Raw genomic sequence first — 24,487 nt, forward strand, 5'->3', positions numbered from 1 at the left:
CATCACCACTTCCCCTCCGCTGCTCCCAGTACTGCCCAGTACCACCAGCTCCGACTACCAAACCCTAATGCCTCAGCACTTCTCCCAGTTCTCCCAGTATCAACCTCCAGTGTGCCCAGTACTACCTCCAATAGAGCCCAGAACTTTCAGAACTGACCTCAGTGGCTGCTGTAACTACTCAGAAGAGCTTGGTACCACCCCCGTATCAATCAAGGTGTTCCCAGCATCTCCCACTACCATCCTCAGTGCCCTCTGCTGTTTCTCCCCTGCTCCATGCTGCCAGTACCAGTATCCTGGTGCTCCAGAACTTTCCTCAGGGCCCACAGCACTTCTCTGTGCCCCCAGCAGTGACCCTGAGTGCTCCCAGTGCCTTCCTCAACACCCAGTGGGGGCACCAGCCCAGCCCGGTGTACCCCAACACACAGCAGTGCCACCCACTCGTGGCACCTGCCCACAGCCCCTGTGCTGCCCCAGCAGTGAGCCAGAGCCCCCAGGGCAGCCCTGGCAGGGCTCAGAGGGTGTCGTGATGGGGCCAGGCCCGTCCCCTACAGAGCACAGCAGGCGCCCACGTCTGTCCCAAAGCCAGCCTTTATTTGGGGGTACCCCGGGCAGCACGGGCACCTATCAGCCCTGGTCACCCCTGTGTTCCCATGTACAGCTATTTACAGCCCTCCACACCCACCGGGGTGCCCAAGGAGGGTGGCTGATGGGCTGGGTGCCCCAAACCCCTCTGGGTGCCACTGTCACCAAGCTCCAGCAGCTGCTCAAGGTTTTACACCAGTGTGGCTCCTTCTCCTTCCCTTCTGCATCCAACGACCCTGGGGCCAAGCCCCCACTATTGCCTGGACACCTCGGTCCCACCTTGAGGTCCCATCTCACCCCTGCCAAGCCCGCAGGGAGGGGACAGAGCCATGCACCCTTGCCCCTCCTCCTCAGCTTGCCTGGTGGTCTACAGCTTCCCCACAGAGAGCACTTGCTCCTCCATAACCCAGTGGGGAAACTGAGGCACAGAACTATGATGGTCACGCCCAGCTTGCAGCGGGCAGCCCTTGTCTGGCACTGCCTCCTCCCTGCCCTCCCCAGGCCCTCCCACACAGGGACATCCATCCCCCAGCACGGTGTCCCAGCCGTGTGGCAGAGGGGCTGTGGTGACCCACGGTCCCTGCGCAGCAGGATCTGGGGGTCCTTGGCAGGGGGAAAGACAGCGATGGTGGCTGAAGCCACCTCAGGGGCCCCTGCTCCTCCCTGGAGCTGGGAGGTGGGGGCAGCACCACCCCAGTGCCTATGTACAGCCTACAAATAAATACCACCTCCTGTGGGAGGGGAGAGCACGTGTGTCTGCGTGTGTGTGCGTGCGTGGATGTGTATATATATATATATATATATTTATTTATAGATATTTTTAATATTAAAAGGGGGGAAAAATAGACCACTGTGCTAGCAAAGTCCCTGATGACGGTTTCATGTATGCCCATAGGTCTCTGGCTGGTGATTCCGGCGGTTCCGAGGCTTCTTCTGCTCCTGCTGCTCCTTGGCTTTGAGGCCGGCCAGCGGCTGCGGGGGGCTGGCGGCCGTGTGCCTCCAGTAGCCCTGGCAGTACTGGTCCAGCAGTCCCATTTCGGGCTGGCTGAGGAGCTGCAGCAGGTCCTGGTAGCGGGGAGTGGGGGCGCCGGGCAGGCCGGGGGCCGGGCTCTCCGCCTGGACCAGCACGGTGTGCACGGCGCGGCTGCTGAGGACGCGGAGCTGCACCTTGGTCACCGTGTGCTTGAAGTTGTTCTCGGTGGCGGTGCAGGAGTAGAGGCCGCTGTCGCTGAGCTGCAGGGCGCGCAGCAGCAGGCCCTGCTCCGTGCGCAGCACCCGGCCCTCTACGCGCACCTGGGGGCACAGCACAGGGGGCACGGCTCAGCGCTGGCACCCCCGGGCAGATGGGGGCACGGCTCAGCGCTGGCACCCGGCACCCCGCGCCCCAGCGCTGCCCTGCCCTGCCCTACCTCCTTCCGCCGGTCGCTGTTGTCCTTCTGCAGCAGCCACTTGATGCTGGCCTGGGGCGAGCGGGGCTGGCACTCCAGGAAGGCTGTGCTGCCCTCCACCCCGTACTGCACGGCCTCCACCGTGTTCTTGTTGGCTGCAGGGGGGCCACGGGCAGCCAGGTCACCCCCAAACCCACTGCATCCAAGTATGTTCCATCTCCTCCCCAATGTCTCCGTCCATCCATCCATCCATCCATCCATCCATCCATCCATCCATCCATCCATCCATCCATCCATCCATCCAAATATGTTCCATCTTCTCCCCAAAGTATCCATCCATCCATCCATCCATCCATCCATCCATCCACGAACCAACCCATTCATCAGTGCTTGTTCTCATTCCCAATGTTTCCACTCATCAGTGCTCATCTTCCCCCCTACAACTACCCACTCATCCACCACCCACCCATTCATCCACGTATCTTCCCCTACATCCACCCACAAAACCATCCCTGCCAAGGAATCCCTGTGTCCCCAGGCAGCCCTGTGCCCTCAGCCTCCCCTCCCGGGTGTCCCATGCTGGAGCCTTGTCCCGGCCGCGCTCACCGTTGGAGTTGTAGCCGCGGCACTGTCGGATGGGGTTGCCGTGCCGCACGTCCTGCCGCCGGCTGCGCCTGTGGGAAGCGGGAGCTGAGAGGGGCAGCCTGTGCCCGGGGTGCCCCCTGCCCTCCCTGCCCTCCCTGGCCACGCTGTACCTCTTGGAGGAGGCGGAGTAGCGGGTGCAGGCGCTGCCGTCCCAGGCGCAGTAGGGGTCCCGTGCCAGGCAGCAGTCGGCACAGGCCTCCCCGTACACGTCGCAGCGGTGCAGCGCCAGGTGCGTCACGCCTACGGCCGAGGACACATACAGCTGTTGCTGTGGGGAACAAGGAGGACAGGCTGAGATACTGCCTCATCCCCACTGCATCAGGGCCCTGCAAACACCCTGCTCAGGGGCTGTGGTGATGCTGGGCAATGCCACCGCTGGGACAGGGACGGGGATCTGCCCACCCAGCCTCTGCTAGGACTCACCCTCTTGGAGGAGATGGTCATCGTCTTGATGGGGGCTGGCACCTGGATGAGAGCAGGAATGAAGGAGATGGAGGAATATGTGCTTGGACTGATGCTAACAGCCCTGGGGTGGGCACTCCAGACCCCCCACAGGCAGCTGGAGCAGGCAGAGCAGGCAGGGGGAGATGTGAGTGGGCAGCAAGCAGGAGGACCAAAGCCTGGAGTCCCTCCAGAGCTAGCACAGAGGTAACTAGTGTCCCAAGGGACTGGCTGATGTCCCAAGGGGCTCTCTACTGTCCCAGGGAATGGCTGGTAACTCAAGGGGCTGGCTGCTGTCCCAAGGGATTGGTTGGCAGGGTCAAGAACACTCAGCAGAGGGTGGAGGACATGCCAGCCCTTACCTTGAACACTTCAATCTCCTCCAGCATGAGCTCCTCTGTCTCCATGTCATCCCGGGGGAGCACAATGACCTTCTGCACGGTGCCCCGATCTGCAAGACACCACAGTGTCCAGGTGCTCAGTGCTACCCTGGGCACCCATGCCCTCCCTGTCTGTGAAGGGCATCCCTGCTGGGCCTGTGGAAAGGAAGGATCCCCCAGGCCCATCCCCATCTCTCTCCTGCTGTGGCAGCTAGCTATGGAGTGTGCCAGCTCAGGTAACCAGCTGTGTCTAGAGAGTGCCACCAGAGTGCCAGAGAGTGCCCAGAGCAGCATGCAGACATGCACCAGGGCAGGAGAAGGACCAGATGGATCAGGGGTGCTCTGGGATGCAGGGGAAGCACTGGCCTGGATGGTAGTGCCCCTAGGATGGGCACTGAGATCTGGGAAGGACAGGGCTGGATGTCAGTGCCTCTGGGATGGGCAACCGGGTAGGTAAGGCGCAAGGCTGGATGATGACGGGCTTAGCATGGGCAATAGGAATGGGTGGGTGCTAAGGCCAGGAAAGGATGAGTCTGCATGATGAGGCCCCTGGAACAGGCACCAGGACAGGGGCAGGATCAGGCTGCATGGCAGGATCCCGAGGATGGGAAGATCATGCTGGATCACTGGCTTCAGGGACGGGAGCCGGGCTAAGGGAAGGACCAGGCAGGACAGCAGGGTCTGTGGGATGGCACTGGGACAGGGAAAGAACAGTCTGTAGCCTGGAGGAGGGGCAGAGGGCTCTCAGGGGGGCATTCTCAGCCCCACACCCCGCCCTAGCGGTGGAGGGCACCGTGCTCTGGCCAGCCCTGGTGGTGCCCGTGCCCTCCGGGCCGCGGCGGAGCATGCTGCGTTCCCGCGGTGCGCGGCGTGGGTACCTGTGCCCAGGAAAAGCACCTCATAGCGCCCGTCTGCCGCGTCCACCTGGTCCACGGCCACGGTGGTGAAGCGGTAGTTGACGTTGGTGCGCAGCACCAGCGGCCGGCGGTGCGTGGGGTACACGGCGTGGAACATCAGCGGGTGCGCGCGCATGAAGTTGATCACCTCGTCGGGGTAGTCCTTGGTCGACTTCATGGACGGGGTGAAGGTCCCCCCAGGGCACTGTGGCACAAACATCGCCGGGGCTTGGTGAGCTGGTGCCCGAGCACAGGTCTGAGGGTGCCGGCTGCCTGGCAGGCGCTGGCTCACATACCCACGGTGCCCGGGGGTAACTTACGGTGCCTGGGCGGGGGTAGGGCATTTTTCCTGTGTAGGGCATCCACTGGTAGTTGGGTCCCTCCTTGTGGGCAAAGGGCCCGTTGAAGACCATGCGGATGTCAGCCATCGAGTAGACACACACAGCAGAGCCTTTGAAGACCGACCTGGGGGCAAGGACCTGCTGCCACCCTTTGTCATGGCATTGCCAGGACAGACGCCCAGCTGAAACCCCCTCCTCTCCTGCACTATGCCAGGAGGGTCAGCACTCACCCTGAAGCAGAGAACACAGCGTAGATAATAGGGTTCTTGGTGTCCTGAGTCTGCTGGATGAAGACGTCCTCTTGGGACAGAAAGATGGAGGCGTCACCATAGGGAAGGTAGGCAGGGACACCAGGGTACAGGCAGAGCAGTTACCCATGGAAGAGCAAGAGGCAGGGGGCAGCAGGGGTGTCCCCAGCTCTGCCCAGGGTGCCCCCCAAGCCTGCAGGGGTAGAGAAGGCTCCCATCCCTTTCCTGGCACACTCACGGAGCTCGTCGAAGTGCGTTTCAATTCCATCGGGTCCCGGCACAGAGCAGACCAGCCGGGCCTTCAGGAAGGTGCTCCACTTGTTCACAAGGCAGCAGTGGCCCCCATCGTCATTCTGCAACAGTGAGACCCCTGTGCTGAGCCCTGCCTGTCCCCCTGCCCACCTCCTGGCCTGCTTCCCGCCTCTCCTCCGCTACACCTACCAGGCAGATGCGGCCGATGCGGGAATAGACCCCAGGACTCAGCGGGGCATCAGCCGACTTCTCTCGGAAGAAGAAGTAGAGCTTGTCATCATTCCTCTCGCTGCTGTCAGGGATGAGCTGGGCACGGACAAAGGCTGGGTCTGGAATGGCACAGCACAGCATGGCACCATCAGCCCGGTGGCACCCCTGCTCCATGTCACAGCAGGATGCTGAGCCCCCCTCTGCTGAAACATCACATCTCTCACGCTGTCAGAGTGAGAGCTGTATCTCTGAGTGTCTCTTGTGATCTCTAACACACCAGGAGAGGCTTGAAGCATCTCTGGGGCCCCTGGGAGCATTCCTGAGGTCCACAGGTTGAAGAGATACATCAGCTCTACGAGCAAGGTGGTGGGAACCAGTCTTCCCCAGGAAGGAACCACACAGCATGGAAGCTTCTCAGGAAGCTTCTCCCTGCCATCCATCAGCCCGTGTCCAGCCTGTGCTGACAGCTCCCCCTCTTCAGGTTACCACCCTGCTGGCTCCCCAGCCCGGCAGGATGATCCCATCTGCTCTGCTGTGTTTACTCAGCTGCTGCCCCGCAGGCAGGGGTGCTCCGAGGGGGGCAGATGAACATTCGGGGTCACCGACTGCAGGCGACACGGGTGACATCTCAGCGCTGCACAAACCCATGCACTGACACTGACAGGGCCAGCCCCATCTCTCACCAGTCTGCTCCCTCCACCCAGTAAAGCTCCAGGCATGTCTGTCACTGCCACACACAGCTAGCTCTGCTTCTGTGTGCCTTCCCATCCATCCATCCATGATCAATTCATCCATCATCCATCCATCTGTCCATCAATTCATCTATCCATCATCAATCCATCCATCCATCCATGATTAATTCATCCATCCATCCATCATCAATCCACCCATCCATGTACAATTCATCCATCATCCATCCATCCATCCATCCATCCATCCATCCATCCATCCATCCATCCATCATCAATTCATCTATCTATCTATCATCAATCCACCCATCCATCCATCCTGGCTGCTGTCTCCGTTCTGGAGAAGGAGGCAGTCCCACATGTCAGGTCCCACCTCTAGGCCTGGAGCCATGATGTCCCCAGAGCATCTGGGCCAGTGTCCCCTGCACTCACCGTTGAGCCAGCGGGAGTTGTACTGGTCTGTCCTCATGGCTGTCTGCTTGCCCATGGTGCGGAAGATGGCCGCGTCCGTGCCCATGAAGTCGATGTACACACCAGCATAAAGCTCCTCATCTGCAGAGGGCAGAGGTCAGCCAGGAATGCCCACCTCATCCCATCCACCCACCTTCTTCAACTGCCAGCCCCAGACCTGGCCAGTAGCCACCAGGCAACCAAGAGCCACTGCCTGTGACCATCCCAGAGAGTTCTGGAGGTTGACACTGGTCTGTAACCACGATCTCCTCCTCTGCTGGCTCAGGTGCTTGGCCAGCTGAGGCAGGCAGGGGTGGCAGAGCAGGAACCCTGCTCCTCTGGGAGCAGCTGTTCCATCCCACTGCATATTCCCTCTGCCCAGAACAGGAAGCACTGGCTCCAGGGAGCCACAGGACTCACTTATTAATGCAGAGACAGTGTCTACTTTGGGGTCGTAGGAACACTTCCCCTTGCCCGACTCCAGCTTGTCTGGCTCCAGGTAGAAGATGTAATCCTGGAGAAGGAAGCAAATAGAGCAGCTGGTTAGACTTTCACCCCTCCACTCATGTGACAGCTCCCAAAGCCCCCCAGGAGAGGCAGCCTCCTCCAGGACGGTGCACAGCAGCGAGGACAGACGTGGAAGGGGTCTGCAGGTCTCCTGAGAAGCTGAAGCTCCTGTGAGCAACTCCTCCAAAGATGCTGGCTTCTTCTCCATGCCCTCCACCACTTGGAGACTTGGCTGAGCCATCAAGCTGAAGTGGGGCATCCATCCTCCAGGTCTGGGAAAACATCCCCCTCTGACAGCCTCTTCACTCCAGCTGGCTGTGCTGCACATTGTCACTTGCCCAGCAAGGTCACACAGCCCCAGCAGCTTCAGCAGGCAGGGCCTGCCCTGCAGCACAGCTCAGCACAGCTTGGCTGCTGGACCCACTGCACTTCTCTTGCCAGGGGCCATTTTCCAGTGCTTTTCTTCACATGGTGAGATGCTGTGTCTGCTCCATGGGATGCCTCCCTACCGTCGCTTCTGCCTTCCCGTGGCCATCCCTGGCACCATCACACATTGCCAGCCAGGAGTGAGACCCACACTGCCTCTGGAGGCACTTCCAAAATCCTCTGTCAGGCTGGCCCAGCCAGGTCACTTCTCACTGTGGCAGAAGGACCACCTTCAGCTGAGACAAAGCAGCAGCACAGAGCACCCATGGGGAGCCTGGGCATGGGGGACCTTAAGCAACCAAATTGGGCAGATGCCCACGGGCCCTGTGCCCTGGCTTTGGCACATGGGTGACAGACACAGTGACAGCCACCCTCCACTGAGAGGCCAGCAGGGAGCCCAGGCTCTGGGAAGAACAAGAGAGGGTGAGGGGCTGGGATCTCACTGTGGGCATCTCCCACTGGAGGGTTTGCTCACACCAGCTGCCCAGAGAAGGGCACAGCCATGTTTCACCATCCCATCACGGCACTGTGCAGTCTGTGCCACCATCACCATCAAAACACCTCTGCCCACTGCTGGCCCTGCTCCTGAAGTGGGCAACCACCTCACATGGACAACCTCTGTCTCTCCAGCACAGCCCTGGCACTGGCTGCACCATCTCACCCTCCTGACCAGGCAACACAGGAGCCATTGTGGTGCTGGCCCTGCTGATCAGCTAACACACCTGGAAATGCACCAGAGCTGCCAGGAAGCTCGTGCTGGCAGCCCCAGGGAGCTCCTGCTGGGACACAGGGGTGACCATGACAGGCCCAGCAGGGGTGACCTGAGGGGGCTAAAATGGACACGGCCTTTTCCCAGCTGGCTCTGGGGAACTGCCCACAGTCTGGGAGATGCTCACTGCCAAGCATCACCCTTTGCCCCCACCCACCCGAGGAGCTGGGGGAGCCCCAGGCTGCACCAGGGTGCCCATGTCCCCCATGCTCCCCAGCCCATGCACTGCCCGTGTTAGTCCGGGGGGAGAGGCTGGGGGTGACACTGTCAGGGCGGGCTGCACACTGGGGTGCTCCCAGGAGCTGGGGATGCTGTCACCTCCCTGAGTGCACTTGACTGCCAGGATGACATAAGCCCCTCTCGGGGCAAGGTGAAGCAGCTGCTCAGTAAAGTCTCTGTAGGTCCTACCCCAACACATTCTGCACATTACTGGGGCATCCTCCCCGAATCACTCCAAGCCCCGTGGCTCTGCTGACACACAGTCCCACTTCCAAGGGACACAGCAAGCCTGGAGCAGGCAAAGGCAGTGGTGGGTGGAGAGCCACCATCCCTGACAGTGTCCCCCCTAGGATGGGGGGATCCTACACGGGCTGGGAGGAAGGAGTTAGTGGGAGGAGGAGGAGGAGAGCCGCCGCCAGGCCGGGCCGGAGATGCTGCGCTGGGAGGGAAGGGGGCGGTGCCGGCCATGCCCAGGGTCCAAGCATGCCAGTGGGAGGAGGAGCCCGCAGCTCTGGCATGGCGCCCCTGTGCCAGGCGGGCTCCCAGACCCGTTCCCACCTTGCTCTGTGCTGGTCTCGGGCTGAGGGGGCTGTCGGTGGAGCTGCTTCCCCGGCCTCCCGGCTGGCTCGGCGGGAACCCCTGGGGAAAAGGAGCAGGGCAGAGAGTTAGCACCAGCAGGGGAAGGACCCCCAGGGCAGGGGGCAGCAGGGGACCCCGGGAGATGGGTGATGGATGCCCACTGAGCAGCAGCACTGCTGTGCCCCTGGGCTCCTTCATGCTCCAGGCTGGGCTGGCCTCCAGCAGGAGCTTCTCCAGGATGGATCCTGCTCTCTCCCACAGAACTGGGGTGCCCTTAGCATGGGGTAGGAGAGAGTGGAGAGATGGTTGCCCACAGCCAGCCAGGCTGGGCTCACACCTGGGGGCTCAGAAATGGCACCTGCCACCTCGTTCCTCCTGCACTGATGAGCAACGCCTCAGCATCAAAGCTATGAGCGCCACGGGGTCACTGAACACTTCCACACTGCCACTGACCCTGCTGGCCAGCCAGTGCTGTCCTCCACTGCACTGGCACCCCAGGTCCTCCTCATATGCTGCCACTCCCCCGTTCAGACCCAATCCAATCCCAATTTGGGATGTCTGAGCAGCATCCCCCTCTCTCAGTGCCCATGCCAGGTTTGGGGGCTCTGAGGCAGACACCCTTCTTTCGTATCCAGCGCCGTGATCCTCCATCAGTGGTGACTCCCTCTCCAGCCTCAGGAGAAGACACAGCCTGGGACCTGTCACTCCAGCACAGAGAGGACAGACACCTCACAGGGCTTGGGAGCCCTGGGATGCTCATGCTGCCACTTGCAGAGACCAGCTCCCTCCCAAGGCTGTCCTGGAAACGCTCCTCTGTCTGCCACACCTCCTGCCTGGCGGCATGCAGCTCTGCCACCCTCTCACTGCACGCTGTGGTCCTTGGTACTGGGTGACACCCATCCAGAGGTGTTCCTGACATGGCCACACGAGCTGGCACAATCCCTGCACGGCTCTCCCGGTGCAGCACCGGTGCTGGCATCCTTGGAATCTGCGGTGAGGGGCTCAGGAGACTGGCAGCAAGTGGGAAGCTGGGTTGGCATGTCCCTTGTCCCAGTGGAGATCCAGCAGTGGCTGCAGCCAGCAGGGTGGGAGGGCACGTTGTGTGCGAGCTGCCACAGAGTACAGCCAAGTTCCAGCGTGAAGAGAAGTCCTTGGTCTGTGGAGATGGCTTGGCCCCTCTCAGCAGCACAACACTGTTAGCCATGCTCACACCCAGACTGCCCTTGCCCACAACCTTCACCTCCCCAGCAGCCAGCAGAGATGAGCCAAGCACGCACCCCACTGCAGCCTCCTGGTGGCTGTGCCAGCACCCCTGTGCCAGACAGCAGCCCAGCACCCCTGTGGCACACAGCAGCCCAGCACCCCTGTGCCAGATACAGCTCAGCAGCCCCGTGCCAGACACAGCTCAGCACCCCTGTGGCACACAGCAGCCCAGCATCCCTGTGCCAGACACAGCTCAGCACCCCTGTGGCACACAGCAGCTCAGCACCCCTGTGCCAGACACAGCTCAGCACCCCTGTGGCACACAGCAGCCCAGCATCCCTGTGGCACACAGCAGCCCAGCATCTCTGTGGCACACAGCAGCTCAGCACCCCTGTGGCACACAGCAGCCCAGCACCCCCTTGGCAGACACAGCCCAGCACCCCCTTGGCAGACACAGCTCAGCAGCCCATCCCTCCCGCCCCTCACCTGGGCTTTGCGCCCGCGGTTGACGAAGGCACAGATGGGGTTGTAGGCGCCGGTGCCGCACACGTAGAGGTGTGTCCGGTTCCAGGGCTGGATCAGGCGGATGAAGTTGCCACACTCCCCCTGGGAAGCAGAGGAGAACACATCAACCCAAGCACGGGGGCTGTAGATTGCTGTGGGGTGGTGCTGGGGTGGGCATGGAACAGATCATTGGATGGCATGTGGCATGGGACAGCATGGATCAGGGGATGGCATGGTTCACAAGTTGGCAGCCAGAGGGCCCAGTCCTGGCTGGTAGGAGGAAGCAGCACGGGGAGCTTGGCCTCCTACTGCCCAGAAAGCTCTTCAGGACCTGCCTGGCTGGAACAGAATGGGTGACAGGACACTGCAACACTCTGCATCACCATCCCATCCCAACACAGCTGTACGTGCTAGGGGGTGGCGTTTCCAGAGCAGGATACAGGGACACAAATCCCACTCCAGTGCCAGGCACCAGCCCCACCCCACTACCAGAAGGGGGTTCATGGTGGGTACTCACATTGCTGTTCTTGCCTGACAGGATGCACTCCTCGATCCTCTGCTGGGACGCGGGCCAATGGATCTGTGGAAACACCAACCCAGGGAGACCAGGACTCCCACCTGGCCCCACCAGCACCAGCTATGCCCATCGAGCTCCTGCCCTGGCATCCAAAAGGTCCCCAAAATGCCCCATTCCCCCTTCCACCTGCTCGCCCTGCCCTGCCCTGCCCTGCCCTTACGATGAGGGGCTCGCGGTTGATGTCGTGCAGGTCCAGCGACAGCACGTAGTCCTTGCTGCCCACGTACATGCGGTCGTGGTCCTCATCCTTCAGCAGGATGCGGTAGTCGCTGGAGTTGAGGAGGAAGTTGAAGAAGTGTGCTGTGCCCGTGGCCTTCAGCTCTACAGGGCAAAGGGAAGGTGTCAGTACCCCAGGGACCCCAGTGTCACCCCTGAGTCCAAGCTGGGCCCAGCTGGAGGACAGCCCATGAGAGGAGGTGCCTGCTTTCCACCCCACGAGCACCATGATACTGCCACCTCTATGCGGGACAAGGGACAATGACAGAGATGCTCATGGCCAACTGGGACAACCAAGAGTGGCCAGCAGAACCCGGGTTCAGGAGATCCAGCACCCCACAGCAGGGAGTGAAGGTTGCCATTGAGATGGGGCAGGAGACCAGAGCTCTCTGCCACCTCAGCCCAGAGACCATAGCTCCCGAAATTTCCAGCATCATCCTCCCCCTGCACCATGACTAGATGTTCCAGCCAAGCCTTTGGCTCCTAGGATGGAGAGCTGGGACCCCAGGGAACGAGCTCCAGGGGAGGTGATGAGCCTCCCCCCCGCCCCGCACACCCCATCCCCCCCTGGAAAGTTATTTTTAGTCTAAGTGTGGGAGCAAGGAGTGAAAGAGGATAATGAGGGTCATGAATATTCACAAGTGCAACGAGGCAGCCAGATGGAAGGCAGAAGTGCTGCAGATGATGTGGGCCAGTGCCAAGAACCACGCGGCAGGGCCAGGGCACGAGTAAGACAGAGCACCCTGCCCCAACAGGATACAATGTCCTGGAGGCCACCTCTTTGGAGATGCCACTCTTTGGAGGAGTCACTCCCCTTGGAGGTGTCACCCTCTTTGGATACCACCCCCAAATATCAGATGCCACCTCCATGGGATGACATCTGCCCTGGATGCCACCCCTTTGGATACCACTCCAAGCCATCAGATGCCATCCCCATGGGATGTCATCTTGCCCATATGCTTCCTTTTGGAGGTGCTGCTCTCTCAGGATGCCATCAACAGCCATTGGATGCCACCTCCACGTGATGCCATCAGCCTCTGAAGCCAACGACTTTGGAGACACCGCACTTTTAAAAGGTGTCACCCTCTTTGGATGCCACAAGCAACAATCAGATGCCATCCTCAGCCATTGGATGTCACCCTCATGGGATGCCATCTGCCCCCGATGCCATACTCTTTGGCGTTGTCATTCTCTTTGGATGCCACCAACAGCCATCGGGTGACACATCCATGATGCACTGATCCAATGAGCACCTTCACCCCGTGGAGAGTGTCACAGGAGGCACCAGGAGCAGCTCTGGGGACCCTTCCAGGGGACGAGCAGAGCAGGGTCCTGCAGGTCAGTGTCAGGAAGCATCACCCTGGCTTCCAGGCAGCACCGGGCAGGGCTCCAGCAGCCAGCTTCCACTGCCAGCACGAGGCCAAGTGCCTGCACATCCCCTGACCTCCGGGCTGCACAAGGGACTGGAGTGTCCCACAGGTGCCCCCAGGGTCCCTCCCATGCAGGGCAGCCCCTCTGTCCCACGGCTGGCAGCGGTTGATGGTCCCCAGTGCCGCCCCTGCGCAGATCTGGATGTGCTCAGCCGCAGCAGCGAGGCCAGAGCACACACGTGGAATGGGAACTGTGGGGGCTGGCTGTGGGAACGGTGTCACAGCCGTGACAGGAACCCCTGCAGGCCTGGGGGCTCGGGGCCTGCCTGTGTGCCAGGGCTGCAGGGAGGGATGAGCACGGTGGGCATGAGCAAGGGCTGGAGTTTGGGCTGCAGGCGGGGGAGCCATGGCAGAGGTGCTGCAGTGGAACAGTGCCAAGGATGGGGGGCCAGCTCACCCACCCAGGGCAGGCTCCTCCTCCTGCCTGTCCCATCTGGGCTCCAGATGCTCCCTGCTGCTGGCTCACATGCCACCCATGGCGTCCCCAGCCTGTGCTGGTCCCTGACTGTGCCATGGCACTCTGGGGCTGCCCCCTGCCTGTCCTGTGTCCTGAGGCTGCCCCACTGGGCTGTACATTGTGTGTGTACAGGTGTGTGCAGGTGTGTGCCCCTCACTCTGGGTGTGTACAGGTGTGTGCCCCACACTGTGTGTGTGTGTGTACAGGTGTGTGCCCCTCACTCTGGGTGTGTACAGGTGTGTGCCCCACACTGTGTGTGTGTGTGTGTGTACAGGTGTGTGCCCCTCACTCTGGGTGTGTACAGGTGTGTGCCCCACACTGTGTGTGTGTACAGGTGTGTGCCCCACACTCTGGGTGTGTACAGGTGTGTGCCCCACACTGTGTGTGTGTACAGGTGTGTGCCCCACACTCTGGGTGTGTACAGGTGTGTGCCCCACACTGTGTGTGTGTACAGGTGTGTGCCCCACACTCTGGGTGTGTACAGGTGTGTGCCCCACACTCTGGGTGTGTGTGTGTGTGTGTGTACAGGTGTGTGCCCCACACTGGGTGTGTGTACAGGTGTGTGCCCCACGCTCTGGGTGTGTGTGTGTGTGTGTACAGGTGTGTGCCCCACACTGGGTGTGTGTACAGGTGTGTGCCCCACGCTCTGGGTGTGTGTGTGTGTGTGTGTACAGGTGTGTGCCCCACACTCTGGGTGTGTGTACAGGTGTGTGCCCCACACTCTGGGGGTAGGCTGGTGCTTCCCTCAGTACACTGGTGGTGTCACAGGCTCGGGATCAGGAAAGGCAGGGTGGCTCTGGCAGCGAGTGACACAGGCAGAGCAGAAGAGCTCCGTCCCCAGCTGCCAATGACGGAACTGCAGGCAGAGACAGGGATGGCAATTAAACTGGGCAGCAGCCCCCATGCCAGGACAGCCCCTCATCCGTGATCCCTGCCAAGCCTGGGAACACCAGCACCAACAGCCCCGGGATCCTGGAGCGCCGGGACACTGGGTGGTGGAGGGTTCCATGCCAGTGACAGCCCCGGATATCCCACATCCATGCGGATGGGCGTCTCCAGGGCCTGCCAGGGGACAGGGCCAGCAGCACAAAGGGCCCTGGCCCCCGTGGTGGCTCCATTCAGCCCCCACGGCCCAGCGATCAGAGGGGCGCTCCCGAGGCAGGGCGGTGCCGGACCCGCTGCCCCGTGACGCCCTCTGCCAACACAATGGTGGGGCGGCCAGGACCCTGCCACCACCTCTGACCTCCAAACCGCCACGGCCCTGCCTAATCCCCAGTGTCCCTGTGCCCCCAGAGCTGCCCCCGCAGCCATGGGGTGTCCCTGGGGATGCCGAGGGGCAGGGGCTGCACAATCCCGCTCCCACCGACGCGCCCCAACGAGCAAATTCCCTCCTGCTTCGCCATCGCCAACCCCAGCACCGACACAGCTTCCCCGGCTGGCCGGGAGCCTAATCCTATTTTAATTGCCGAGCACCGGAGCCAGGAGCCGCTCGGCATCACAGCCAGGGTGGCCTCCGTGGGGACCGTCCCCTCGCAGCATTCCGCGGAGCCCCCGCCGAGGCGCCCCCGGGACTCCGCTGCCTCCATGGCTCCGTGTCCTCGGGCTCTGCGCCGCAATTACCCCGCGCCCCGGAGCGATGCCGGCGGCCAGCAGCCCCAGGCTGGCAGCAGGGCGCCATGCTCAGCCTTGCCCGCGGCACCGCCGCCCCGCTGCAGGCTCTGCAAAGCCAAATTCCCCCTGCAATGCCAGTTTCGGGCTGCATTCCCGGCTCCGGCAGCTGTCCACCATCGCTGGCCCCCATCGCGCAGGGGTGAGTGGTCCCCATTCATCGCCCACTGGCACGGAGAGCGGCGCTGATCTCCAAAGGAAAGGGGAGATTTTGGGGGTTCTCGATAAACCGCGCACCCCGTGGGACTCCTCACCCCAGCCCAGTCCCCCAAACCCTCCCGACTCCCCCAAACATCTCCAGGGCGCCCGCATGAAGAGTTAATGCCATTGCGACCCGCGCGGGTCACCTCCCCAGGTGCACCATCACTGCATTCCCCAAAACCAATTACAGCCGCTCTCACCTAATTAGATTCTAATTATGGGCTTGTAGCGCATTCAACATAATTAGCATGTAAATTACACGGCGTGTTTATATTCAATAACCGCACTCCCGCCCCCCCCACCCCGGCTGGCGGAGCCAGCGCCTTTCGGGAGCCCTTTCTTTGCATGGGGAAGAATGAATTCACTTTAAATGCCGATGGAGAAGCCCAGCACTGATCCCAAGGGAGCCTGGCACAGCAGGGATAAATCCCATCTCCATCCTGCAGCGTTTCATCCCACAAATGTAAAAGCGTGCCCCAAATTTTGATTATGTTCCCTACTAAATTTTTTCCCTGCTCGGAATTTGAGATGCAGCTTTTTGGGTATGCGTCAGAGGGGCAGGATGGGGAGCGATGCCAGGAGAGGGATGGGGGGCTGGATGTGTCCCCTCTCGTGGTTAAAGCATTTGTTGTTATTGGGGCTGATCAAAGAGCTGGGTGGGTCGTCCGATGAAAGCAGAATTGCTTATTTGTTTGAGCGTCACTCCGCTACCCCTTGATGGGTTATTTATGATGTAATTAAGCTAATTACATGTAATAAGAGAGTTTCCGTGGCCCCCAGCCAAGCTCTTTTCCCATTTAACCGATTCACAGGTGGGAGGAAACCGAAGCTGCCTTGCAGGGGCTCGGGAGATGAAATAACTCCTGTTCCCGCTAGCTGCCTTCCAGCCCCGGCCATCTCCAGCCCGCTGGAGCACCGCCCCGTACCGGCACCCGCGGCACAGGACAGACAGACAGACAGACAGGTGCTACGGCCGCTGCCCGGCTCAGATCCCCCGGGATGAAGGAGGTGCCGGCCGGGTGCTCCCGCAGCCATCGCAGCCCGCCCGCTTGGGCGCAAGCCAAAAAACAATTAAAAAAATGAAAAGAAAACCCACATTTTTTCAGCGGAAACCGCTGATTCATCCCCGGGCCAGCCTGCCCCAAGCGCTGGTGTGTGCCTGTGCCCCAAGGAGCAGCGCTGCGAGGGGAACCCATCCCCACCGAGCATCCCTGAGCAGTGGAGACCGGGCTCCTGGCTGGGTCGGGGGATGCTCCAGCAGCACGAAATCCCCTTCAGGAAAGAGCCCGGCTTCAGAAAAAATACTTCAATCACCCCAAAAGCAAAGTGCTGAGCGGAGGTGCCCTAAGCCACTGCTGTTTGGGCTCTTTTGTTTAATGTTTGGACACGATTTCTTTCCGCAGCCCCCGAAGAGAGGGCACGGTGCCGGGTGGGAACCGCGGCTGCTCCAGGCCCTCTGCTCTGTGCCCCAGCACCCCTGCCAGCACCCCGGGAAGGGCCATGCTGTTCCATAAAGAGCGCTGTTAATTTGAGGGATAACTGGCTTATTAGACACAGGCTTGGGGGGGCTGAAATAGCGCAGGGTTTTTGGGGGAGGGAGGGTTTAAGGAGCTTATGGAGCCTCGCAGCCGGAGCCAGGCAGCTCAGCCCCAGCAGCAGCCGGTCCCAGCGGGTGGAGGGGCTCTGCCGCAGCCCCCCACTGTCCCAGCCGGAGAAATCCTCTTAGGGGTCACAGGGTTCAGCCCCACGGCCCCGCCCCTTCGGGCACGCCAAAGGGGGCTGCGGCATCCCCCTGACCCTTACGGGGCCTGAGGAGCAGCACGGGGCACCCACGGCAGGGTGGGGACCAACAGGGCCGGTGTTCCCAGCACATTCCCAGCACTGGCTGTCCCTAAGCCCTCGGCCCGGCTCGCACCCCCTGTTTATCCCATCCTGCTGTCACCAAGCAGTGCCCACAGCTGCAGCAGCTTAGGAGGGCGCCTGGGTGGCCCCCAGGACATGGTGCCCTGCCCGGGCTCCTCTCCAGCCATCTGCCACCCCCCGGCCCGGATCAAGCGTGCCGGTATCTCCTGGCCACCAGCAGAGATGCCAGCGGGGCGGGAGGGGAAACTGAGGCACGAGGCAGGCAGGAGTGAGGCCAGGCAGGGGGCTGGCAGTGCAGCCCAGAGGAGACTCCACGCTCAGTTCATTCTTTTTAAAGTCATTTTTTTTCCCCTGCAGGAACTGCCCTGCCTCTCACCCCGGCCCTCCCCGCCGGGGCTGCCCCCGGCTGGAGCTCAGCCACAGCTTTTCCGAGAGGTGCCAGCAGGGCTGCTCCCCTCGCTGCAGGAGCAGCTCCCGTTTGGAAGCCCCACGGAGAGCCCTGACCTCGAGGGCTTCCCGCCCTGATGCGGGGCCGGAGCCCACCCTTCCTTCCCGCACGCTGTTCCCACGCTGGACAGGGAGCAGGACACGGAGGGATGAATCACCATCATCACCATCACCTCCTGCATGCCCGTGGGGAACGGGCCAGCCTCTCCGGTGCCCGAGCCCCCGGCCCGGAGGAAGGCCCGCAGCAGAGGGGAGCGCAGGATGTGCACGGCAGTGTGGGGAGTGAGTGGATTGTTAGCACGGAGATGATTAAAAATATCCACCCTATTTCTGGCCAGCGCTGGGCTGGGATCTGGGAAGAGCTGTTGGCAAAAGGGAGCTGTGCCGGAGCCGCTCCCAGCACTGTTCTTTCCATGCTGGTCACCTTCCTCCCGCCGACACACGGACAGGAAAGCCTTGAGAGGAGGACAGACGTAAAGAGACCACGGGTGGAGGACTGACCCTGCCCGGCCATCACCCTGCACAGGGCACTGCAGCCCAGCTCCCACCCCTTTCCTATCGCTCCAGCACTTCTCAGCTGTATTTTTTCCCTGCTCTCAGACGCCGGGGCTCCGTGGAGGATGACGCAGGCCCCGGGGAGCTGCGACAAACCCCTGGCGCGCGATAACAGTGAAGGCAAACAAACCCAGAGACGCTCCCGCGGCTGGCAGCGCTCCAGGCAGCACAGCCACCCGGCCACGGCGCCGGGGACACCCCTGGGGACACGGCCCCTCCCTCCCCAGCAGCCTGGCCACGAGGTCACCCCCATCCCACCCTGCACTGGGATGCTTTAGCCAGAGGGATGCTGTGCTGGAGACCCAACCCCAACCCAGCAGCTGTGACTGTACAGCCACTGGTGCCCTGTGGCAGCACAGCCATCCCTGAGAGCAGAGCCCAGCCCAGCTCATCACAGCAATGTCCCCAGCCCAGACCCATCACTCCCCACCCCACTGTCTGCAGCTGCACTGGGAGGTTTGGGGCATTTGGGTATCATCCCTGCCTCTAGAGGCAAGAGAAGGGGCTGGACCATCCACCCAGCACCACTGTCACCCCAGATCTCATGGCTCTCGGGCTTCAGGGAGGCTGCACATGGATGATCACCTCAGGAAGATGCTCACCAGCAGTTTGGTGTGAGGCTCCCAGCTGGCCCTCGAGGAAAACCCTGGGAGAATCCTCCACCACTGCCACCCTTGCCAGAGTACAGGCAGGAAGGAGGCGAGGGGCACCCCTTCCCAACCCCAATGTGCTTGGATCCAGCACACCACTGGCATTTCTTCTCCTTGTGCCAGTGCAAATCAGCCCTTCTCCCACCACAAATGCCCCCTCTAGGCAGTGAGAGCAGGGGGAGCCCTGCCACACCTCAGGCAGGAGGGAGAAGGACTGCAGATCCTGAGCACAGCCAGGAACCATTGCTCCAGCCAGCTGGGGCCGAAAAAAACCAACCCCAAACCAGCCCCTAACTTGTGGCACAGCAAGCTTAACCGTGCCTATCCAGAATTAATCTCACTCCTGGAGCACACCGCGGCAGTGGGCACCAGGTCCAGCTGGGACTGCTGGAGCCTCCCCTCTCCACAGCTGCGAGGATGAGGTGTTTTAAGCCAAGGTAGAGAAGCATCTGTACAGCAGCTAAAGTGCCCCAGCAGCCCCCAAACCCTCTAAAAACGCTGTTTGGAGAGGAAAGTGGCGCCTGCCTCTGGGGAGGAACTTGCTCACTGCTTTCCAGCCTGGACTTGTCCCCAGACTCTTCATACCAGCCATTTTTTCTGTCAAGACCAGCCTGTAACACCCATGGCTATTGCTGCTTCACTGCATTTGCTGTCAGCCCCCCAGCCCCTCCTGCCTGGCTCTGCTGGGCTCACCACCAGCTCTGCCACCACGTCCCTGGGCTCACACCTTCAGCAGGTGACCAGAGGGCAAAGGCACAGTGGGACAGCAAAGGAAGGGCACGGGCAGCACAGCCCCAGCTCTCCCACAGACCCCGAGGGGAGGCAGACATGAGACTCCTCGTGTCTGTCACCTCCTGACACACATCCAAGCAGGCAAACCCACAGCAGGAACAATTCCTGTTCCACTCCTCCAGGTTTGCAGCCCTGGGACCTGCCTCATCAGCCTCAGCCCGCCCTTCTCAGCAACCTCCAAACAGGAGCTCAACACAAACCCCTCGGCCAATGTGCACCCCAGAGCTGACCCAGGGGTCCCCCCACAGCTCCTGGAGCGGCTGGGTGGGCTCAGCAGCCCCGGAATGAAAGGGTTAAGCCCCTTCCCCCCACCCAGCACCCTCCCCTGCTGCCTCTCCCGGCTCCCTGCCAGCTCCCAGGCGTTAATACCAGCTGGGGGGGTCGGGGCGGCGTCAAGCTGCTGTCTGGAACCGGGGTGCTGCCGGGGGGGCTGCTGCACCTCAGCACCCAGCCTGGCCAGATGGAGGGAGCCACCCACCCACAACAGGGAGCACACTGGGGCACTAGGCAGGCACCAGCACCCCAAGACTGCACCGAGTGCTGGTGCAGATTGGGAGCGCAGCCACACCTGAATATGGATCCCCGGGGAGATTGTGACGGTGCAGATCACTGGTGCCCCCCAAACGAGGAGGAAGAGGAGGAGGAGGAGCCTGTACTGGGGTGCCCGTGGTTTCCTCCACCTTGGGGTCCCACCCAGCCCCCCAGTCCAACAACCAGTCCCTTACCTTTGAAGGAGAGCTGCACCCTGGGGGTAGCGAGGCCGTGGTCCTTGGGGTGGGCAGCCCGCCAGCCCAGAGTCAGCAGGGTGGCCCAGAGCAGGACTCCGACCACGGGCATGGTGGGCACGCGCCGGGGCGCCCACACCGAGGGCAGCCTGGGGAGCCGAGCCTGCCAAGGGGGCACACGTGGGAGGGAGGTCAGTGCACTGCACCCACCACCCCCGAGGGGCACAAGCCCCTCATCCCGCTCTCCATCACCCACAGCATCCTCTGGGTGCTGAACCCCGCTCTGCAGGCTGCACAAATCGGGGGGCCACAGCCTCGCCTCCCTGGTGAGCAGCAGGGCGAGGCAAGCACGGCGAGAGCTGCTGCAGCACCCTCCTCCAGCCCAGCTGGCCAGGTGAGGAGCATCCCTCCATCCCTCCTGGCTGCCCCCCTCAGCTGCAGCATCCCCAGCCCCCCACTGGGCTGGCTCTCCCTGCCCCAGCACCCAAAGGGGTCCCACTGCCAGCCCTTGCCTCCCCACCTCTCCTCCCAGCCCCCAGCAAAGCCACAGCAAGCAGAGCTGGGATCAAATCTTTCCAACATGAAGGAAATCTGGACTTCATTATTCCAAGAACGTACAAAAAAAAAAAAAAAAAAAAAAAAAAAAAAAGGATTTTTTTTTTTCATAAATAAAAGAGGAAGAAAAAGAAGAGGGGAAAAAAAAAAAAAAGCCCTGCCTGTGTGCCAGGCAGCTGGACTCCCTGGGGCTCCGGCACTGAGCGGAGCCCGCCAAGCTGCCTCCAGCGAGCCACACACGCACCCCGGCACGGGGCACGGGCACAGTGCCCCCCACGTGCCCCACGGCCCCTCCTGGACACACCATGCCCCGGTCAGGCCCCTCTCCCGAGGCAGCACCCTCCTGGGGGAGTCCAGGGCACCCCAGGCAGGATTTGGGCGGTGGGAAGCCCCTGGTGTCCCCAGGGAGCTGCACGCCGGGGTGGGATGCACCGTGCCACAGCACTCAGGCATGCGGGGAGCATCCAGGCAGCCCGGGCACAGGGGGCAGCTCTGTGGGAACAGGGTCCCCACCGTGACACCCCGGCGAAGCCATGCCCTGCAGGGCTCTGCCAGCTGCCACCCACAGGGGACAGGCACACCCACAGAGCTGGATGGGTGGTGGGAACCCTTTGGGGCACCCCGGAGAGAGATGCTGAGCTGCAAGGGGAGCAATCCCGCACCCCACCCGGGTGGTCTGGCTGGCCTCTCCTGCCGGGCACAGCACCCACACCGCCAGCCCCCGGCTGGGCAAGGGCAGCAGCACTGTCACCAGCAGCAGGGCAGGACCCCGAGTGCGGTGGCACCGCTGCTCCCTGGGGCTGTGTATTTTTTTTTTTTCCTTCTTGCCTTTGGGGTCAGTAAATATTTCAATTTGCTCCTCTGTCCCTGAGCACACCCAGCTCTGCTCCATTGTACTGGTATTCGGTCCCTTTTCAGGCTGCCTTCTCCCACCCATTCCCAGGCTCTGCCCTTCCCATCAGCGCCAGGCCGGGACAGCCTGCACCCCCAATTCCTCCACCAGCCAAAACTCCAGTTGGTTGCAGTTAAATAACCCCCCTCCATCCAAACCTCCCCCCTCTCCCCGGCAGCTTTAGGAAATAATTCTGGCAAATCCTACTATTGCATTTGGATGGAGCGGCGTACGCGTCAGAGACAGGGAGCGAGATGGCAAACAAAGGAAAAGAGGGAGAGGAGGGGAGCGCAGCGAGCGCAGGGCGAGGAGAGGGGAAAGGGCCGGCGGTGAGTGGGGGGCACACAGACCCGGCTGGGAAAGGCAAATTCCAAGGAAGCAAAAAAGGGAAACGGGCCGCTGGAGTGCACCTTGGCCAGGAAATGTCCATTTCCAGGGTCATCTGCACTCGGGGGAAACGGAGAACTCCAGGGGAGAGCGGCCGCATTCCTGCCCTCCAGCCCCCGGGCTGTCTGGGCTTGGAGGAGTTTTTTAGCAATTAAAGTTTGGCCATTGCTTGTGCTGCCGCAGGAAGATCAAAATCCCACTCGGCTTTATCCCCCCTTCCCCGGGCTGGTCAGCCCCGCGCCGCCGAGCCCCAGCAATTAGGGAAAGGTTTTCTCGTCTGGAACGGGGACTCATTTTGGGATCGAAGCCCCAAAGAGGGCTCAGGGGACGCCTCGGGAGAAGCCGGGGGGACCCAGGGGTAGGGCTGCCTGCACGCCCGCTCCCCGCGGCCTCGGGAGAGAGCAGGAAACATTTCGGGAGGGAAAAGCAATAGCGGCAGGATAGGCAGTGGGAGGGGAGCCTGGCCCACCTCCGGCCACGGCGCGCGATGCCATCAGTGGGAAGGGGGGAAAAATAGGGGGGGAAAAAAAAATAACATAACATAATACAATAACGCTAACTGCCCAGCGCGGCCCCGCGCACACGGGAAATAACTTTGCACAACTTTGCGCTCTGGCACGCCTGGCCTGTCCCCAGGGAGCGCCGGCTGTCCCCGGCGCCCCCCGCCCGGGCGCCCTCCGCGCAGCCCCAGCGCGCCCGGCTCCTGCCGGGGCTCGCCGTCCCACCGGGCGGGCTCCGCCAGCCCGCTCCGGCTGCCGGCCGTTCTCCGGCGTGTGCGTCTGCCCCGGCACCCCTCCCCGGGCACCCGCTCGCCGCCGAGCCCTGCCGCAAGCCCCGTGCCCCGGCAGCTCCCCGCCAGCCCCCGTCCCCTGCGCCGGTCCCCCCGCCCCGAGCGGCACCGGGGCGCGCCCGCCCAGCCGCGGCTCCCGGAGCAGGGGCACCGGCAGGGTGTCCCCACCTCGGTATAACCCCGCTGCGAGGCGGGGAGCGGGGTCCCCAGCGCGCCCGGTGCCGCCGGCGGCTCGGGGACGGGGTCCCGGCACCGCACCGGCGGCGGCAGCCCGAGCCCCACCTGCCCGCTCCACCGGCAACTCGCGGCGGGGGGGACCCACACGCGCGAGTTCCGAGCGGCGGAAAGTTTTCCCGGGGCGCCCCCCGCGCCGGGCATCGCTCCGCCGCCGCTCTTACCTCCGCGGGGTCCCGGGGCGGCGGGGCGCTGGGAGGGCGCGGGGCTCAGCGCCGCGCCGGGGTCCCGCGGCCCCCCGCCATCGCTCGGCCGCACTGCCGCCGCGGCCCCGGCCCGTGAGCGCCGGGCGGGGCGGGGCGGGCACCGGGCGGGGCCGGCCCCCACTGGGCCCCGCTCTGGGCCCGCCGCGGGGGGCGTCCCTCGCACGGCCCTCCCCCGGCCCCTCCCACCGCCCCGGGCCGCAGGTTCGAGCCCCGGCGCCGCCCCCGCCGCTCACCTCCCGCTCCGGCCCTTTGTTGCGGGGTGCCGGCGCTGCCCCGCCGCGCCCCGCCCGCCCGCCGGTGCCTCGCCGCACCTCCGCAGCCCGGCAGCCTCCCGCCGGTCCCGGGAAGGAGGCGGATAAATAAGTGCCGTCCCTCCTTTGTCTGCCGCGGCGGGGGGCGGCCCGGGGCGGCGGGGTCTGCGGGGAGCCGAGCCCCGGCGAGTCGGCGGCTTTGTGAGAGCTCCGGCTCCCCTGAGAAACCAAAACCGACTCCCAGACGCGGCATCTCCAGATGCCGGGAGTGGGGCGACGTCCCCAGCCCCACCTTGCCCATTCTGCCGCCCCCAGCCCGGGTACCCCCACGGGTGACCCCAGCCCTCAGCCCGGGGCAGGAGGGTGAGCCCTGCCCGCTCTGGTTGCACGGCATCCCGCCGCCCTGGGGCTGCTGGCACCTGGGGATCCCTGCTCGGTACCTGTGCCTGGCATCCAGGACCCGCTGGCTCCCGGGTATCCCTTCCTGGCACCGTTCCCTCCGGGGCTGGCACTGGTGATCCCTGCCCAGCACCGTCCCCCTGCACAGCGGGTGCTGTGCACTGAGCTCTGTAGCTCTGCTCTGGTCCTTCCTGCCTGAAGGGGACACCTTGGAGTCCCCCAAGTGCCAGGCGTGTGTCTCAGTTCCCCTGCTCTGTTTCTGCCAAGCTGGCAGCCTCTGCCAGGGCCTCCTCACCCAGGTGTGGGTACAGCCCCCTGCAAGCACCACAGGGCTTGGCCCCATGCCCCCCAATCCCAACAGGACCTTCCCCCTTGGCCTAAGAGGATCTATGCAGAGGTTTGCAGCCTCTCCTTCTGCTTACCTGCTCCCAGATGGGGTAATGAGGCGTTAAGGATGCTGAAA

General features: G+C 62.8%; 1 protein-coding gene across 2 annotated transcripts; it reads right to left on the bottom strand.

The window, feature by feature from the left end:
* Positions 1-593: 593 nt before the first annotated feature.
* On the bottom strand, positions 594-23,355 carry SEMA3F (semaphorin 3F). Of its 2 annotated transcripts, XM_058032063.1 has the most exons (19): positions 23,333-23,355; positions 20,311-20,473; positions 11,467-11,627; positions 11,247-11,309; positions 10,712-10,831; positions 9,002-9,082; positions 6,943-7,036; positions 6,505-6,624; positions 5,363-5,502; positions 5,160-5,274; positions 4,904-4,973; positions 4,653-4,797; positions 4,315-4,537; positions 3,419-3,507; positions 3,039-3,080; positions 2,726-2,883; positions 2,577-2,644; positions 1,992-2,125; positions 594-1,875 (listed from the first exon to the last, which is right to left on the bottom strand). In XM_058032063.1, exons 2-19 carry the CDS (start codon positions 20,420-20,422, stop codon positions 1,462-1,464), a joined length of 2,349 nt encoding a protein of 782 aa, XP_057888046.1. In that variant the 5' UTR covers positions 20,423-20,473; positions 23,333-23,355; the 3' UTR covers positions 594-1,461. The 2 variants fall into 2 exon arrangements, with proteins under 2 accessions (XP_057888046.1, XP_057888045.1); XM_058032062.1 differs by lacking the exon at positions 9,002-9,082.
* Between the last annotated feature and the right edge of the window lie 1,132 nt (positions 23,356-24,487).

Source organism: Melospiza georgiana, chromosome 11 (genome assembly GCF_028018845.1).
Source record: "Melospiza georgiana isolate bMelGeo1 chromosome 11, bMelGeo1.pri, whole genome shotgun sequence".
NCBI classification, from domain to species: domain Eukaryota; kingdom Metazoa; phylum Chordata; class Aves; order Passeriformes; family Passerellidae; genus Melospiza; species Melospiza georgiana.

What these genes read in the sequence shown, in the direction of transcription:
- SEMA3F (XM_058032063.1), bottom strand. Translation starts at nt 20,422, where the DNA reads ATGCCCGTGGTCGGAGTCCTGCTCTGGGCCACCCTGCTGACTCTGGGC. An exon ending in GGTGCTTTTCCTGGGCACAG is followed by an intron (nt 3,508 to 4,314) that starts GTACCCACGCCG and finishes GGTGTCTTGCAG; the next exon opens with ATCGGGGCACCGTGCAGAAG. An exon ending in CCGCGGCTACAACTCCAACG is followed by an intron (nt 2,126 to 2,576) that starts GTGAGCGCGGCC and finishes GCCCCCCTGCAG; the next exon opens with CCAACAAGAACACGGTGGAG.